General features: G+C 40.2%; 1 protein-coding gene across 4 annotated transcripts in view; it reads right to left on the bottom strand.

Annotated features, from left to right (window-relative positions):
• FANCL (FA complementation group L) overlaps nt 1-18,561 on the bottom strand; it is a 59,138-nt gene that overhangs the window by 31,129 nt on the left and 9,448 nt on the right. For 3 of the 4 annotated variants that reach the window (XM_048518011.1, XM_048518037.1, XM_048518029.1), the window contains 4 exons: nt 18,093-18,153; nt 14,078-14,134; nt 10,061-10,164; nt 6,914-7,010 (listed from right to left, as the gene is read on the bottom strand). In XM_048518011.1, the coding sequence (XP_048373968.1) occupies nt 6,914-7,010; nt 10,061-10,164; nt 14,078-14,134; nt 18,093-18,153 (319 nt within the window). The remainder of the gene's footprint in view (nt 1-6,913; nt 7,011-10,060; nt 10,165-14,077; nt 14,135-18,092; nt 18,154-18,561) is intronic. The other variant, XM_048518021.1, reaches the window with a different exon arrangement.

Below are 18,561 nucleotides of genomic sequence, written 5' to 3'. Positions count from 1 at the left end.
ACATATAAAAACCACTGATATATATGGGATATATATAACTGAACATACCCGAAAACATCAAGTTTGGAGGATAGAAAAAATATGAGCACCGAAGAAAAGAATACTTACCTTTCTGCTAATCCACTTTAATGAAACTCATGATTAAGAGGCAGAACACGAATATTTGAGGTGTTAGGCAGAGGTAAGGTTAAATATAAATACAATTTAAACCTTTCCAAATGAATCCACCCAACATTAATCCTGAACACTTGCCACCTATTACTCTGCATGTATTATCATTCCTACTTTGTTTCCTAATGCTATGGGCCCTGCTAAATGTAATTCAGTAGTAGACCACATCCAATTGGCTTTTATGGTAATGAAGTTTAGCTTCCCTTATAACTTTATATCCGCTTCTGGTAATCTCTCCCTGATTCTCACACCTGCTCCTCACCTATGTTACACTTAAATTTATTTTTATTTCTCTGGCTATTTGGTATTCAAATTTACATTTGTACTTTATTATACCTACCATGGTTTATGTTCCCTGCTATACTTCCAGTTTTTAAAGGAAACTTTTATGGCTTGCAAAAGCTCTTATGCTTTGCCATTTTATTCCTGCTCTTTTCAGTCAGTTACACTAATGACTTTCAAACAAGTTCCGAAGTGAAGAGAGGGAGGGGTTGAGAAAACTCAACTGAAGCGGATGAGCACTACCACCTCCACCAATCCGCAGCCCTGAGGTCTTGGTGAAAACATCCTTGTGAATATAAACTTCTTGAATCTCAAGGAAATAATGTTTGGGTTAGGTGCAGCACTACAGAGGACTGGTGAGGGGTGGGGGTGGAGAGGGGAAAATTCAGGGAAAAGGTTTTCCCCTACTGACCTTCCCCCCAACGGAAAAAAAATTGAAATATTTATCATTTAGAATGGGTGAAATGCATTTCCTCACTCAAAAAAAGTGAAAAAAAATCTGAGCATTCACTGAGGGAAAGCTGAAAAAACTCATGTTCCCCTTTTTGGAATGAGTGAAATAAAAGAGAGGGTTTTAGTCAAAATGTGTAGCATGTATTTGTTTACATAAGAAATCTATAACATTAGATAATGATAATTCCTATGAATAGTGAAGACATATAAAAGCTTTTCGGCACTTTTTGTTTAAATGTAAATAATTTTGACAACAGTTACTATAACAGTGATGGCGAACCTTTTCAAGACTGAGTGCCCAAACTGCAACCCAAAACCCACTTTTGTATCGCAAAGTGCCAACACGGCAACTTAACCTGAATACTGAGGTTTTAGTTTAGAAAAAACAGTTGGTTCCAAGGCGTGCGTTACTCGGGAGTAAGCTTGGTGGTAGTTGGTGACTTTGCTTTGAAGCAACTGTGCAACTCTTCCAAGGGGTGAATCACAACCTTAGGAGGTGTTTACTCATGAGCAAGCCCCATTGCCAGCAACCGAGCTTACTCCCAGGTAAAAGATCGCGCTTTAGTTCTTCACATGAAAATCAGTGGGGTTTAACATCGCTTTATAGGGTTACCTACACTGCTTCCCCAAAACTAGGTCTTAGGTTTAATGCTAATAATCGAGCCCAATGGCCCAGGTCAGCCTAGATGTGTGTGGGGGGGCACTCTGTGTGTGCGTGCCCATAGAGAGGGCTCTGAGTGCCACCTCTGGCACCCGTGCCATAGGTTCGCCACCACTGTACTATAATAATCCTACACTGAAGAATTTATTATTTTCAATGTTACAAAATTTAACTCAATACTCACATGTTAGTAATCCTAGGTATTGTAACTACATGAGAGTGTTTGTGTCCTCAGCTATGGCTCTGGAGGAACAGCTCCATATAACAGGCCCTGTAAAATTGTGCTTAATCCTGCAGGGCCTTGGTCTCATTCGGCAGAGCATTCCACCACATCAGGGCCAGGCCTGAAAAATCCCTGGCCCTGGTTGAGAAAAGCCGAACTATTTTAGGGCCAGGGATAACCAGTAGATGGTTATTTGTTGAGTGCAGTGCTCTCAGGGACATGTATGGAAAAAAGTGGTCTCGCTGGTACACTGGTCCCAGACCATTTAGTTGGAGGCTAACCTCAGGTAGGTATAAGAATAGGTCACTAGTTAGTGATTTAAAATAAATGTTTTGATTGTACCAAATGAAGGTTAGGACACCTTTTATATCAAATTTTAAAATGTTTTCTTGGAGGAGGGTTCCTAAAAAGCATTCAGGGTTTCCTAGGATGCAGTTCAGGTCAGCTAGATAGGGCATTTAAAGTCCCCGTATTAGTTAACCAGATTTTGGCGAAGGGAAGCCAGGATTGGTAGGAAGGGAACAGTGGGCCTTGGGGGGGCGAGCGAAGCAGAAAACTACAAGGGGGGAGGGAGAGGCCTTCCCCCGGCCTGTGAGGAAACCTGCTCCACAGCCATCATCTGCCACCCCGCTGGCTGGTTGGAGTAGTGTAATAAAGATGTCTCACAAGGCCCTCTTCAATGCTGAGGCAGCGGCTGGAGAAGATCTTCCTTCACAAGTAACTGTAGGTGCTGGCACTATGCAGGGGCCTGCTGCACAGGCTGCCCCTCCTCAGGCTGCTGTTGCCCCCACTTCCCAGTAGCAAGAAGAGACATCTGAGCTGTACTTGATGGTCAACATTGGACAGGGTTATAACCCCTCTGCAGAGTTTTTCACCCCAAGGACCCAAAGGATGCTGGAGAATCTAGGTGGGGAGGTGCTGCTGACACCATCACCATCCCTGGCTCCTTCAGAGCCCAGCAGGCTTTCCAAGAGGGCACAGAAGGGGAATGCAGAGTTGGAGGAGGAGGAACAGAAGGGGGTGCATCTTGAGGTGGGGGGTCCAATTCTATGGGCACCAAGTTTTCCTTCACTTGGGTGTCCATACCATTGGGCCCACACACACACCAAATTTCAACAAACTTGGTTGCTTCCTGTGAGGAGAGTCACCACCAGCTGTGCAGCAAATTTGGTGACCCTACCTGGAACAACAACAACACCAGAGCCCCCCCCCCCCCCCCCCACACACACACATCTCCTGCACAATGCAACTGGAGCAGAATGCCATTGTTTCCAATGGTTTCTGATGGGAGATATCCCTTTGGTGGAGAAAAAAGTGACAGGAGAAGAGGGCAGATTTGAAGGAGGAGGAACAGATGAAGTTATATCCTAAGGTGGAGGGTTCAATTCTATAAGGACTCATGGCAATGGACTTCCTGAACCAAACTTCAACAAACTTGGGTGCTGTTTTCAGGAGATTCTCCTGAAGCTACCCTGCAAGTTTGTTCCCTCTATCTTGAAAAATTTACCCCCTATAGATGGAAAACTGCAAAATTCCCTATAGGCTCAAATGGAGCTGAATTTATTCAGGGGGTTTTCAGGAAACCCAAATATTTTTGGGCTTCCCAAAACAGGTATTCAGGTTTATTGGCTTTACAGATAATTTTAAAGCTAGAAAAACCTGAACCCAAATTTTACCATTTTTTTTTGTTTTGCTCAAGCCTAATTTTGTCTAACTGAACTGTTGTCTACATATTGTCATCTGCCTTAAATACCAGCAACAAAGGCAGGCTATAGGCAAACTCCCAATTTCCTAACCATGATTATAAAATTACCAGTATCATATCTGCCCTGGCCAGACAAGAAGTGAGCCCACTTGTTTCTCAGTCCCCATTTAAGTGGCAGGTAGTATAAGTAGGAACTGTTCTCTACTTTTTGGAGGTGGTTTACAATATCAGCCAACATCTAGTCAAAGTTAAGCACATTTCAATCCCTATAAAATAAATAGGAGATGTGTAAGCATGAGTTAAACTCACCTACGGACTTCAATGGGACTTCAAACACATGGTTTAATCTCTCCCATTAATTTTAGTGGGGTGTAAATGTGCCTAACCATTGCTGATCTTCTTGCTCCCTTAAATAAATACAACACATAACAATCACTACTGTTATTTAATACACATATTACTGGAAATCAAATTCCCATGTCACCAGGCACACGTTTTATATATTAATTTTCTCTCATGGCAAGTATAAATGCCAGACACATTTTTAAAAAGGACAAACATAATTGATCCTTTCATCACTATAAGCTTGGGAAATAGAGTTGATTGATGACCACTAGTTACATCTGGACAACTTGCATAATCTGGTCACTGCAAAGGAAAGCTAAAATGCCGTTAGTTTCTTACCAAACAACATATTAGTTTAAGTTAATGACCACTAGTTATATCTGGACAACTTGCATAATCTGGATACTGAATTATAAAACTAATACTCTTAATTTCTCACCAAATAAAATATTAGCTTCAGATTAAATAAAGCTATAGAAAATTAGAATGAAACGAACCATATTTGCAAATGGTGCAGTTTCTACAAGATTACTACTTAATGAGACCACTAGGAATACTTTAATACATACATCCAAGGCACTGGAATTTCAATCTGTAAATTCTCATTAAAATGATACAAGAATATCAACATATTAGTTTAGAGATCAGTTCTCCTGACAGTCTGCTCTCCATTTAGAACTAGGTGACAAGGGCCCATTATGCATGGAATGCTTACTTTGGGGCTCTTAGCTGAGCAGTGGAGCTGTAGTGTGGTCTCCTCATGTTTCTCTGTTTACACGCAAGGAGGCATTCACTGCCTTGTCTGCAGCATGCTTGCTGAAGTCTCAACGGGCTTCTGCTTTTCCTGGTTCTCTTAATTCTACCTATCAACTCTCTCTTAAAGCCTCACAGTCACAAAATTGCTGGCTTTGAAAAAGTCCTTTAGATAGCAGTTATATCAATATACATGTGATTGCAATTATCCCGATATTGTAGCCCCTTTCCAAAAATAACCCCTCCCAAAAGAAAGAGGCAAAATAGTTTCCTGGATCACACTCTGCTGAAGAAGGGGATCATGTCCTAGAACTGATATTCTCTGTCTCTCACTCCCTTCCCTACACTGCTTGCTGCTACTGCTGCGGGAAAACAGAGAGTTTTGTTAATAAACGGTTAGCCCACCATTTGTAATTCATCCTACTGACATTCCCCCATACCCACCACCTATTGTTTACTGCAGCGGATGTAGAAGTGCAAGTGTGAGGAAAATTATTGATCTACCTTTTGACAATTTTCAAATGCAACAAACAGATTTTGCAGTGATTCTCTGGTTATATCGAAATCTCAATATCTCAATATAATAAATAAAAATAGAAGTTAAAACAAATCTGAAAAGGGGGAAGGGAAGAGGTGTACATGCAATTGTGAGGGACTGGTGGAGGGAACATGACCGGCAAAACTGTGATCATGGCAAACCCCAACTCTGGGCACAGGGAGAATGGAAATTGAAAACAGGGCTCAGAAAATCTTGCTTTTACAGACATTTGCCCTTGCCACGCAGCAGACACCTTGCGCATAATGGGCCAAAAATATCTTATAAGAGAGAAAAAGTGGTGTCTGGCAAATCAGAAAAGAGCACTGTTAGGCTAGGTTTCCTTTAGACATGAAGAGCCTTTTGATGCTCTTGAAGAGTGATCTCCAGTGAAGTACCCGCTGACACTTTTCTTGGCACCCAGGTGTTTTTAAGATGCGGGCAGGGCCAGGTGGGGCTCTTTCCAAGTAAGGCTTTATTAGATTTGGAGACCTGATAGTGCAGATAATCAAAAATACTGCTCTTGCATTAGCTGTCACCACCACACGAGGACCTTCACTGTGTAATAGAAGGTAAGCTGCAGCAGCCATTTTGCTGCTGGCTCTGTCTCCTACAGCAGCCATTTTGTGGCAACTATTTTGTGGCTGCACTCACCACATTGTGTCAGATTTCCGAAGGTACCTGCAGGATCCAAATGGGTGGAGATCCCTGCTCTAGAACATAAAGGCCATGTGAAGACCCCCCACGTGCAGGGCAGTTATTGGATAAGAAAAATACTTCAACTCTTGCCAGATGGAAACTGTTGCCTCTCCAAGGGTGCCAACAAACTTCTAATGGCTGTCTCCTTTATTGCAGACACATGTCAGGATTCCCTGACATTCTCTGTCAGAGCCTTGGCTTCTGTAGCTGCAGCTCACCATGTGCTATGGCTTAGGGCCTGGCAGCAGACTACCATTCAAAAACTATTGTGGCATTGTGTCCTATCTAGGGAAACCATTTATTCAATGATGTGCTTTATAAGATCTTGGTTGACTCAAGAGACAAGAAAAAGACTATGCCCAGAAGTTTGAAGAGAACAGACGGAAGACCAGCAGGGAGTTCTTCCATTTAAAACAGCCCAGTTCAGACTCCTCAACCTCAGAGGAGTCAGGTCCAGACAGGATGGAAAAGTATGGCTTGGAAGTGGCTTTGCTGAGCTGATAGCTGGCATTGTTCAAGGACAGGCTTGGGGCAGCTCTCACCCCCCCCCCCAAAGAGCTGCCCCAAGTCTCCCCCACCCAGCCTTTCCCAGCCCCCATTGTCTGTAGTTGGCTCCCCTCACCGCCTCAGACTCCCCACCCAGCCTGCTTTGAGCGAACAGATCCAGACCCATAGCAGGTAACATGAGCAGGCCATGTCCAATTAGGAGGATCTTAGACAAAGTCTCATTTTTGGCAGACGTTTCTCACCAAAATCTGTGGATCTCACTAACCATGAATTGGAAGAGAATGAATTCCAATTCCAATGAAAACCATGAATTCCTAAATCAATAGGAAAGGATGTAAGATCACCAGTTTCCTCCAGCTGGAATGTTTACTCTTTGTCCTACTTGATTTCTCCGGATTAATGATCCTCACAGATCTTCATTGTGCTACAGAAATTTTGTACTGCAAGCAAAATATTAAAATATGTAACAGGACAAGTTAAAATTAATCATCTGATTAATTCCAGCAAATCAAAGATATTTAGGGGACAAATGTTATTAGTATGTATATTATCTCTCCCCAACACTATCAAATTATTGACCTTTGGATTTAGTTTCAAGGTGATCTGATGATGCCGACCACCAGAATCTTCTGCTCTTAGCTTGATAGTAGTAAAACTGGGGTCTACAAATAAAACCCTGGAAGAAGGAAGGAAACAAGCTTGTAAGTAGCTTGAAATGTCTGTTTCAAATATATTAATCAGAAATCATCCATATGACAGCCATTTCAGCTGTTGCAGATTTACTGCTGTTAATACACCAGTCTGCTGTGTAATGCAGTCATATATCTCTGGGTTATTTACATTGTGTGTCAGGGCTCATGCTGTGGTCAGTGAGCGCTATGTTTCAGTTTTCCATCACTGGAACCTTTGGCACACACAGCATGTTCCTGTCAGCCACTACTTATGTACACATCAAACTTCCTGTCACACTATTTGATCCATTTCTGCAGTTTCTTAAAGTAGAAGACTTTTTATGCTTTTTCTTTTCAAATGAACTTCTTTCATGGTAAATCTATATACTGCAGCACATTCAATTGATATTGGTTCATATATTTAAAATGTTCTTTGGAATAACATTATTTTGAATTGTAGCAGCAAACTCACCTTCAGATTGTGAGATTTAAATGTATATTTAAACAGCTCAACAGTTACACATCAAATGTACATAGAAGTCCTATGGCAAAAAAGTGAGAAAGTGCAAGGGCTTTGTTGATATTTCAGTATAAAATGACTTGCTGGTAATGGTCCTACATTTGATCAATAGCTACATACGTGCTTGGTTTCAGATTTCTTTCTGGTCTGAATTATCCTTACAAGAGGGAAATATGATACAGTGGCTAAATATCCTATGATATCTCTGCTGCCTTGAAAGACAGATATAGGACAATCTTTCTATAACAGTAGTAGACAATCTGTATCTTGCACAGCCACATTCACAATTACCATCAATCAAGAGTAACATGAACACTACATAGCCTGTGCTCCACCGCACTGAACACGCATACAATGCTATAAGGTATCTTTGTTAATAATATGTAACTATAGCTTCGGTGCTCAGAAGAGGCACAAGAGGCATGTCAGACAGCCACATGAGACATCCAAGCCACTGAGAATCACAGTTCTACAGGCTCCCTGAAATCTACATTCTTCCTACTGATTTTCACCATCTCTCCCCTTATGATGTTCAGAGGGCATTTTGGGCTGCAGCAGAAGGAAGAGGCAAGGAAGTCACACTCCACTGACATAAACCCCTTTGGGTAGTGGAAATTACTGCTGGATCAAAGTCTAGTCTCTACCAGCACTTTGTAGACCCACAAAGAATTCCAGACCTAGGCATCCAAAATAGTAGCTGGAAGAGAAAGGGAGAAAAAAGTCTTACAGAGGCTGACAGATATAAAGATCGGGGAAATGATCGGGGGGGGGGGGGGGGGCCAAAAACAGTTCCCTGCTTCTTCAGATTTGTTTTCCAATTTTTTCTAACATAAAAATTGTAAGTTTGGGAGGACTCTGACAAAAAAACCCTCCTTTAAAATATACCCTTTTTGAGTGAGCTGCATTTTATTAATTAATTAATTAATTAATTAATTAATTGGATTTTTATACCGCCCAATCCCCGAGGGGCTCTTTTTAAGAATTTTAAGAATTTTTTCACTCAAATTGCTCATACTTGTACACTACAAAAGGTTTTAGGGAAGAATCTACAGAGTTAATACCAATGCCCATGTATACCATAGAAATAACTGTTTAACAGTACCCCACCTGGGGACTTCGATGATGGGCGGGTAACAAGTATATAGATAAATAAAATAAATAAATAAAAATATGCAACACATTTCAAATATATAATATACATATCAAGAAAGATTGTCTCAATGAGACTAATTTTGTCCACAGTAAATATGACACAGCTGAGTGCATAATACAGTAAGATGTCAATATTTGCTAATTCAGTTTTCTATCCAATTTGCAAAATACATTAGTACTAAGATTATATAAAGACTGTTTTATATTTAAAAAATGAACTTTCTTTTGCTTACTACAAAATATATGATTTCTATGTTATATTTGTACTTCTAAGATGGCAAAAATTACATTACAAAGTATAACAGTGCTCTGTCTAGCATTGGGCATATCGGCAATTTTGTTTGAACAAAGTTAAACCATTTATATATTTAAATTTCATAAGCTAAATAATACAATGTTATATGTTGTGAACAATATAGTTTATGGTCTTAGGCAGGAAAATAACTTTCGATTTGGGGGGAATCCCCACTGAGTCAGTCCAAGACTTCCAAAGCTAGACCTGGCCAACATCTAAATTACTGAATGCAACAACTGGTGGCAGAAACCAAAGCCTCTCTGCTCAAACCTACATTTCTTCCACAACAGCCTTCAGAGCAGGTACACCTCCACCGTTGAAGGCAGTGCAGTGTGCTCCTGAGGGGACCAATGGCCCAAAGATGATTAGAGAGGATGTTCCCCTCTTTATTTACATGTTGATAGCACCAGTCACAAAGTGCATTTAGATGAAAGAGCTAACTACAGCTTCATTTCAGTTCGCTACATTACCATTCGCTACATTACCATTACCATCTGACACAAAAACCAAATAAAAAACACCATCTTTTTAAAAAAAAACATATGTGAGGGACAAAGGAAGACAGTCCAACAGCTCTCCCAGTCAAGGCAGGGGAATCACCCTCACTATGGGAGACAGGAAGGTGGAAGTTAGCCCTGCCTTGGTAACAGTAGAAATTGCATCTCCATAAGGACATCCTCTGCCTCCAAGAGAAAAAAAGTTCTGACCTTCTCATTGGGCTCGTAATTGGGATTTGACAAAAAGCACTAAGTCCACTTTGCTGCAAGGCAGCATTAACAGTGCAAGACCTTCTGCAGGGCATCCATAGGAGCCCAATAAAGCTGCTTTGGTTCCTGCTCTAACTACTTTAAAAGAACACAAACTATGTAACTATCTTTGCTTTAAAGTAAACAAAATTAGATTTTTTTATAAGTAGAATCTTCTCAGTTAGTTCCTTAAATGCATTAGGAATTTTGATTTAGGAAACATTAATTTAAAAATGTTGTACTTCAGCTGGTTGGATTCAAACAGGATTGTTTCCTAAATGGGCATCCTGTACTTAACCTTTTTCTAAAAATAAAATAAAATCCCAATAATAAATAACATACTTATTCCAACCCAAAGTTTCTATGTCTCTAATTAGACCAGAATAATGTTGTGGTGGCGGCAGAGCTGATGACTGCAACTCCTGGGTGTTCTTCAAGGCAACTTCCTGTGGGGGGAAAAAAGGGGGGGGACATATTAACATATTAACTATAGCTGTACATGGGTGATGTGGTTTCTGGGCTGTATGGCCGTGTTCTAGCAGCATTCTCTCCTGACGTTTCGCCTGCATCTGTGGCTGGCATCTTCAGAGGATCATGATGCAGGCGAAACGTCAGGAGAGAATGCTGCTAGAACACGGCCATACAGCCCGGAAACCACACAGCACCCAAGTGATTCCGGCCGTGAAAGCCTTCGACATTATATAGCTGTACAGTTGTTTCTTTTTTTAAATTTTTTAAAAACTTTATTGAAAAAGACTTTTTAAAAGAAGTTACAAAAAAGAAAAGAGATAGGAGAATGCATCAAAAGATAGTAAATAATCACATTAACAATTAGTAATAACTAATTATATCTTATTCCAGCAATTGTTTACAAGAACAATGCATCTGTTAAATCAATTTCTTTAACTTATTTTCTGAACCGCTTTTGTTGATGGTAGAAAGAGGGGTGGGTGGGAATAGGGAAGGGAGGTAGGTTTCTAGAGAAGAGTATAAAGATAGGGTAGTCGAAAGAAGGTGGGGAGGTTTACTGACTTCTCCTTCAACCTTGGATCTATAATTTATCTTACTTTTCAGAAAGCTAACTATATTTTCACATTCTCTTACATGATTATCTGGACAGTTGTTTCTGATGCATTTGTAAAACTTGTTTTGTTTGTGTTAACATTCGCTTTCATTTCTAAGGGGTCTCAACAAGTAATATTTGTAATATCTTTGCTGGCTGAGGGGAGGACAGGAGTTACCAGCCCATGAACACACAAACGCACAGAACAACATTTTTGTGGTATAAAATTTAGCCATAGCCCAGTCTTGGGAGAAGGAGACAAAGAGAGGCTGGAGATGCTTTGCACAGCCATATATAGTCATGCACCTCCTGACACCCCCCCACCCCCACCCCCCCGCCCAGCAGGATCTGTCTGCTCTGGCCCACATGCAACAGCCCAGGTCACAAGGGGCGTGAAAGCTGGCTCAGACCAGAAATGGTTTGCCCAGAGTAACTCCTATGCTGCACATTATTCTCAACCAAATCATATTAGCAGCAGCACCACCTTTACTGGCATAAAGGGTTAAATACAAAACTTTAAAATCAGCTTAACGAACACTATTGTTCTCTCAATCATATAGCTAAGGCAAGAAATTTAGTAACAAGTTGGTTAAAATCAGCTAATAAATAGAGCAAAATTCTCTCACCAAATTACACAAAATAAGCAGAGTCTATTCCCTTTCTGCAAGGGCTCCTGACTGCCGTATGTTGGCAGACAGGAATAAAGGGCCCCAGTTTTGTAGGCAGTTTAACATAACAGAAACAAAGTATATATTTTGATTATTTATTAACTTGGTACTTCCTATACATCAGTTTCATATTTCTCAGTTTCTCCTGACTCCCTTCATCACTCTGACCATGCATAGTAGAAAGGAAAGATCTATGTGATGATTGATTGAATACTTTCTATTTCTTTCCTACTTCCTGTTTGAATGAAAATCATCCTGAGGGTATGTCTCCCAATGTTTTATGTAAACTGCTTAAGTAGCATTTTAGATGCTAAAATGTTGGGAGGGGGAGATTTGTTTTTAAGATTCATGAGCCTTTATTTTAATTGCCTACAAACACAAGATTCTTCCTACTATCTGAAATTTGGTAAACAGCATCTCTTGGGTGAGAAGTACAATCTCTGAACATTTCATGCAAACTAGATAGAAAACATTATACCTAGATATGTGTTTTCCACTGAAATCAGTGGAAACAAATGGGCCTCTTTTTCATTCCTCTGTCATTCATTTGAAAACACAAATTCTCCAAAAAGTATTAAAAAGCATTTTTATTCACAGATCGACATAGGCTAGCTTGAACACAGCAACAACATTGTAAACAAATAGTTCATATAAATCATAAATTCAGAACTTCACCTTAGCACTATATCCATGCCAGCTACCAGCTACTGTCACTAGAATGATAACCTGTTCATATATAATGAATTTCAAAAGAGGAACATTACTGCAGGGATAGCTAGTTCCTTTACTATCTATTTTTAAGGAGAGAAAATGGGAGTTCATTCCTAAAGATTTTTTAAATAAACTAAAGAAGAAGTGTATGACATGGTAGAGGATTTTTATAGATTAATGCAAAGGGGTAGACACATTAGTCTGCTACAGCAAAATAAAAGAATAATTTAATAAGGTATTTAGTCGAGTGTTATTCTTTCAGAGGCCACTAGATTTTTGTATTATTTTACAGGAAAACATAAAGACAGAACAGTCTGAGGACCTTGCCAGTGTTTGGCACTTTCTTCTTAAAGGTCTTCACAAGCTCTCTCACATTTCAGTGGCTGACAGAGCAATCCTAAATCAATGAGGGGTGTAATCCCATTTATGATTGCATTATGAGTGCGGAAGCAGTCAAACTCTAAAGAAATATGATCATTTTAAGTAGATCATAAATTCACACACATATACAGTTGTACTCTTCCTATGTGAGATACCATAAGCACTAGCCAGTATTGCACTATTCAAGCTTACTTAAAATGTAACTGTGCCAAAGCATGGTAAGGGAAGAGCTAGATCCAAGTCCAATAGCACCTTAGAGAACAGCAAGATTTTCAAACCACAGACTTCTGAGAGCCAAAACTTTCTTCATCATGGCAAGGTAACTATTCTCTCCATTCAGATGAACATCTGTGCTAGCTTACTACAACCAAAATGACAGCGTTGAAGCATCCAGACGACTAACAAATGTATTTATGGCATAAGCTTTCATAAGCCAGAGCTCATGTTTCTGGAAATATGAAGTAGTCTCTCCCATGACCCTGGGCCCAGACAGGAATAAGGAAAGATAATGAGACAGCGGGTTCTTCAGCTTCTGGGACATTTGAAAGCTCCAAAGTACACAGACCTCGGACTAAAAACACATCTGAAACCTCTAAACATCGATAAAACATACGTGTGTTAAATGCTGTCAAGTTGCTTCTGACTCATGGCAACCATATGAATCAATGTCGTCCAATAAGTCCCATCGTTAGCAGCCTTGCTCAGGTCTTGGAAAGTGAGGGCCATGGCTTCCTTTATAGAGTCAGTCCACCTCTTTTATTGTTGCCTTCAGCTTTTCTAGTATTATTGCCTTTTCCTGTGACTCCTCATAATGTGACCAAAGTCACCTCAATTTAGTCATTTTAACTTCTAGGACAGTTCAGACTTGATCTAAAACTCAATTATTTGTCTTTTTGGTGGTCGACAAAATCTATAAAACTCCCCTCCAACACCAGGTTGAAAGGAAACTACTTTCTTACTGTCAGCTTTCTTCATGGTCCAGTTTCACACCCATATAGAGTAAAGGGGAATACTAGAGCATGTATTAACTTGATCTTGGTCGCAAGCGACACATCCTTAGCTGCTTCATGGCTCCCCTTCTCAGTCTCAGTCTCCTTCTAATTGGTTGCAGTCTCCCTTTTGGTTAATGATGGAGTTTAAAAAATGGGCCAATGACAGGAAATAAAAAGCAGCAGAAGTCTCCATCATCCCTTGCACAGTAATATTCAAATATAGAATAAACAGGGGAAAAAATCAAGGGTCTTTATTTCAGCAGTAAAGATTTCTCCCACCATTACAACCTGATGCACAAAGATATTCATTTAGAGCTTATCCTTACTAATCACACATGACAGACATGTAAAATAATATGGAACTATCAATTAATTTACAAAATAAAATTTTGGAAGCTGAGGATTTGGTCTTTGCATTGTACTTATTTTCTACATGTAATTATTTCCAGAGGATAGTCAAAGAAATTGCCAATTAGGTAGCAAAAACAAGATAAATAAGAAATAAGTATTGCCACATATAACCACCTATAATGTAGTTCCTCACCAAAATTGTCTTCAGCTCCACCATGAAACTGACCAGATCCAAACAGTGCTGCAATCTCTGGAAAATACATGTGTTTGATAAGTACTTCATGTAACTAGTTTTTTACGATTAGTTGACGATATGGATTTTATTCTATTTGACATTTTTATCATATAGCAAATGAATGATTTGGTTGAATTGATTAATGATCAGTATTTGATCACATTTGAATGTAAGAACATTGAAGTATTATGCTTGAAGTGATGAACAAGGTGATTTGGATCAGCTCGTTCACATGCTATTCATCCACTGATTCTACTGAAAATGCATGTCTTACTGCCAACAAAAAAGCCATGAAATGAATGTTTCCTAGAATTATAGTTATAGTTAATTATACAAATAGTTTCAAGTGTCTTTCATCTCATTCCCAATTGTACCTGGTGATACAGATATGAAACTTAGGTTCTAAAAAGACCTCTGTGTTATACAGGACTTAGGGTTCTTCTCAAAATTGTCAAAAGTTAACTATTATGACAATGCTGCTTTCTGCCTCACTGAAGGTTTTCTGTTCTAGAATGAATGCATTTTCTTGGTCTTGTCTGTTCACCTGCTTTCAATGAAAAATATTTTTAAATGTAAAGTATTTGAAAAGCTTATAAATTCACATGTACATATCTTCTATTCCTTTCTCTTTCCAAGAGGGGCATGACTTATTTTAATATCCCTATTATTACTAGAATACAACCAGCATGTAACTATGAGGTTAGATGCACCTGTTATTGATGGTCCTTTCGAAAAGGCATTTTCCTGTTTTTAATGTAAGTAATAAAGATGTCATTAGTATATAAAAAACTTAATATAGCTTTTTTTTCCATTTGAGAGCATCAATTTTAATGTATCTTTTTATAAAAAGAAGCTTCAGCATCAGAAAAAAATTATGAATACAAACAAACATATTTTCTTCTTCTCTTTAACCCTCTACTGGGATAGTAATAAATATGTGAACTATAAATGTTTAAAACACATTAGATTTTGAAGTATTTTTCATTTAACGCAGTTCAACAGATGGGAACAAGAAAGGGCACTCATCTCACAATACAGAAACTTTAAGTGCAGCAAAAGGATTCATCACGAAGGCTGTGTTCCCTCCCTTCTCCAGCGTCAAAGACTGCCAATCATTTTCCAACCCTGTGCGGCAGCTTCTGCCCACTTAACTGGGAACAGCAGTTAAGAACAGTAGACAAGAGCCAGGTGGCTCTTTTGGCCTTTGAGGGAGAACTCATTTGAGGCAGGCCTGACTAGGTTGCCAGCTCCAGGTTGGGAAATAAATGGATATTTTGTGGTGAACTTCGAGAGTTTGGGGAGGGAAGAGGCCTCAGGCAAACATAATGCCACCAAGTCCATCCTCCAAAGCGACCCTTTCCTCCAGATGGACAGATTTCTGTCATGTGGAATTCATTTGTAATTCTGGGAGATCCTCAGGTCCCACCTGGAGGATGGCAGTCTCAGTCCCGACAGTGACTCAATACCACCCGACTTCCATGACTATCCTAGGTCAGGCTGCAGTCACCCAATGAAAGCCAGTGTGGTATAGCAATTGGAGCTCCAGAGTAGCATCTGGGAAACCCAGGTTTGAATCCTCACTGGGTGACTTAGGGCTTTCAGGAAACAGAAATAAGACATAGTCAGGGAAAGGAAAATGAGACATACATACACACTACAAGTCCCTGAGAGTCCCTTATTTATCAGATTTTCTAATAGTGAAATTGGTCAAATCTGAAGATATTTAAATCAGATAACTGGAGCTTTGAATAGGCAAGACAAATCTTTCTACAAAACCAACCATACTCTAGGTTTGCAGAAAAATTTGAAACCTAAAAAAACCCCCAAAAACACATAGGGGTGTTTTAAAAAAAATAAAATGATATGAAGAACACTGTAGTTTTAACAAATGGACTTCCTCAGTGGCCACTGTTGGCTACCACAGCATTCCATGACTTGGTTTTTGTTATCAAAAGGCAGGAGACAGCAGGATCCTTTACAGGTTGTTTTGGCCTTTCAGGAAAGACTCACTGGAGAGAGGCCTTATAGCAACCACTGGGTGGCTTGATACCATCTGACTTGTATGACTCACCTAGACCCGGCTGCTTGCTACTCTTTTAACAGCAGCCATCCCACATACATTTGATATGGAAGTTCACTGGGTGATTTGGGCCCAGTCACATACTTTCAGCCTAATCTAACTAACAGGGTTGTTGTAAGGAGAAAAAGAGGAGAGAATAATTTTGGTCTGTAAAGAAAGACTAGGAAGTAAATAAATAAATATAGCTGAAGATGACAGGTAGGTAAAAGGTAGGTTGGTGAATGGCTGAAAGGTGAGAATGAGGCAGAGAAGGAGCAGAGGATATGGGGGTGGCCAGGAGGAAGGATACAGTAAACAGTGTGGGGCAGGGGATACTGGGGAAAGTAAGATGCCCCACACACATCTTTGACACTCCCCACTGTACCAGCACCACAAAATTGGGGTCTAGTTTTCTGACAGTCTGCAAATGAGACCTGTGGACAAAAAGGCACATAAATGTAGGCTGGCTGTTGGGTAGGAAGGGGAGAAGGAAGCAGAAAAAGGGGAGTGGCTATTGGGGTTTTCAGGAAAGGAAAGAGGAAACAGCTGGGGAGGGGGAAACAAGATGCCTGTCCAGTCAAGGGGCCAACAATGGACCTCCCCACCCCCAAGTACCCAGAGTGAGCCCACTTCCCTCCTGGATCCACTAGAGATCTCAAACCCCAGGCTAGGATCCAGCTATGACCCTGGCTCTGCCACCAACAACCCCCTTTGGTCTTGGGCACAGCCATGGAGCCAAGTCATAGTTGTGGCTGGGAGAGCTGTCAACAGGCCTGGCAGCACGGTCTGCAGAGGGCAAGACTGTGTCCTGGCCTGGCTCCCTCCCATGAGCAGCTCCCAGCCAGGTATCAGGCATCTGGGCCAAGCCAAAGTGAAGGTAGCTCTGAGGAGGAGGAGGAGGAGAGGAGGAGGAGGAGGAGGAGGAGAGACCAATGGAGATGCCCTGCACTCACAGATGGTCTGGGAGAGGGACGGCTTGGGAAATAAAAAGGGAACAGTTAAGAATAAATGGTACACTGCGGGGGGGGGGGGAACAAGAGGAAATAAAAATAAATAGGGAAGGGATCTTCTAGCTGGGGAAGAAAATGGCACATACTGCAGCTCAGTAGGAGTTCAGAGAAAGAGTGCAAGAGAGAATGAGGGATTGAAGGCAGAATGCTGAGGGGATAAAGCCTACAGAGTGTAGCTCAAGGCTCCCAACTCAAGGATGAAACTGGCAAAGGTGGAGACAGGGGCAGACAACTTTAGGGAGTGTGCAGTTCTTGACCAGGGAGGTGGATCCTAACAGTCTCCTACAAGTCCACTAGTCATATCCAATTTTGAACTGGGCCCTAGTATTGAAAAAAGCCACACTGTGGGGCAAAGGCAGACAGAAAGGATTTTGTACAAATATGATGAAAGCCCCAGTTATGCAGTAAAACCTGAAGTCTTAAAAATAAAGAAACAGCAGATTTTTAAAACCTAAATTATTAGAAGCAATGTCTGGAGCTTTACGAAATGAATGCCCACTGAAATCTTATGGTACTCATATGAAATCTTATGGTACTTGCTGGCCATTCGGAGGTTGCCAAACAGCCACAATAATACTGCCAATCTTCACAGTCAAAGGTATGTAAAAAGAGAAAAAGATGGAAGGAAGCAGGAAAATGAGAAAGACTACAAGAGCTGTTGGGGAACGGAAAGTTGAAATCGTATTGGAAGGGAACGTGAGGGTGGGATAAGATGCTCCCTGCAAATCTTTATAGATCTCATACTTGTAACCCACCAGGTCTGAAGCACTCTGATGTAATAGATTGTGCTACTACTAACTAGGCATGATTGGTAAAGTATAAGAAATGAAAGTTCTTACCTCAACTAGTTTCACAAGTTGTTGTTTTGTGTTCTAATTCAGACTAGCATATTTAACCAACATACCTGCTTTAAAATCTGCTGGTATCCACTCAAAACCCTTTTCAGCTGCCAGCTGCACTGTATCCTACGAAGTATAATATTCAATCCTGGTCAAATACGTAACTGGTCGACATTCAAATAGCAAGACTCTAGTGAGACTAAAAAATTGTATATGTGAAAAGGGGCAAGGGAGAAGGTAAAATTTACTAGGGCATTTTGCTCTCTTACATACATTTCACTATAGAAAAACGAAATTAAGTACTGAAAATAAAAATTCCCAAGAGTAAATATAGCTAACTCTTTCAGAGTTCATTTGGAACAAGTTGAGAATAAGATGCCCTAGAAAGGCTACAAATTTGAAATTAAAAGATGTACAAACATTAACAGCTTTTACAAAATCCAGTTAGTTATTATGTTCTGCCTCTCCTTACCTATACTTCATTATATTAATCTTCATGGGAAAATTATATTGTTGGAATGAAAGAAATATATT

Source organism: Sphaerodactylus townsendi, linkage group LG01 (assembly GCF_021028975.2).
Source record: "Sphaerodactylus townsendi isolate TG3544 linkage group LG01, MPM_Stown_v2.3, whole genome shotgun sequence".
In the NCBI taxonomy this organism is placed as follows: domain Eukaryota; kingdom Metazoa; phylum Chordata; class Lepidosauria; order Squamata; family Sphaerodactylidae; genus Sphaerodactylus; species Sphaerodactylus townsendi.
This window is presented reverse-complemented; position numbering and strand designations above follow the sequence as displayed.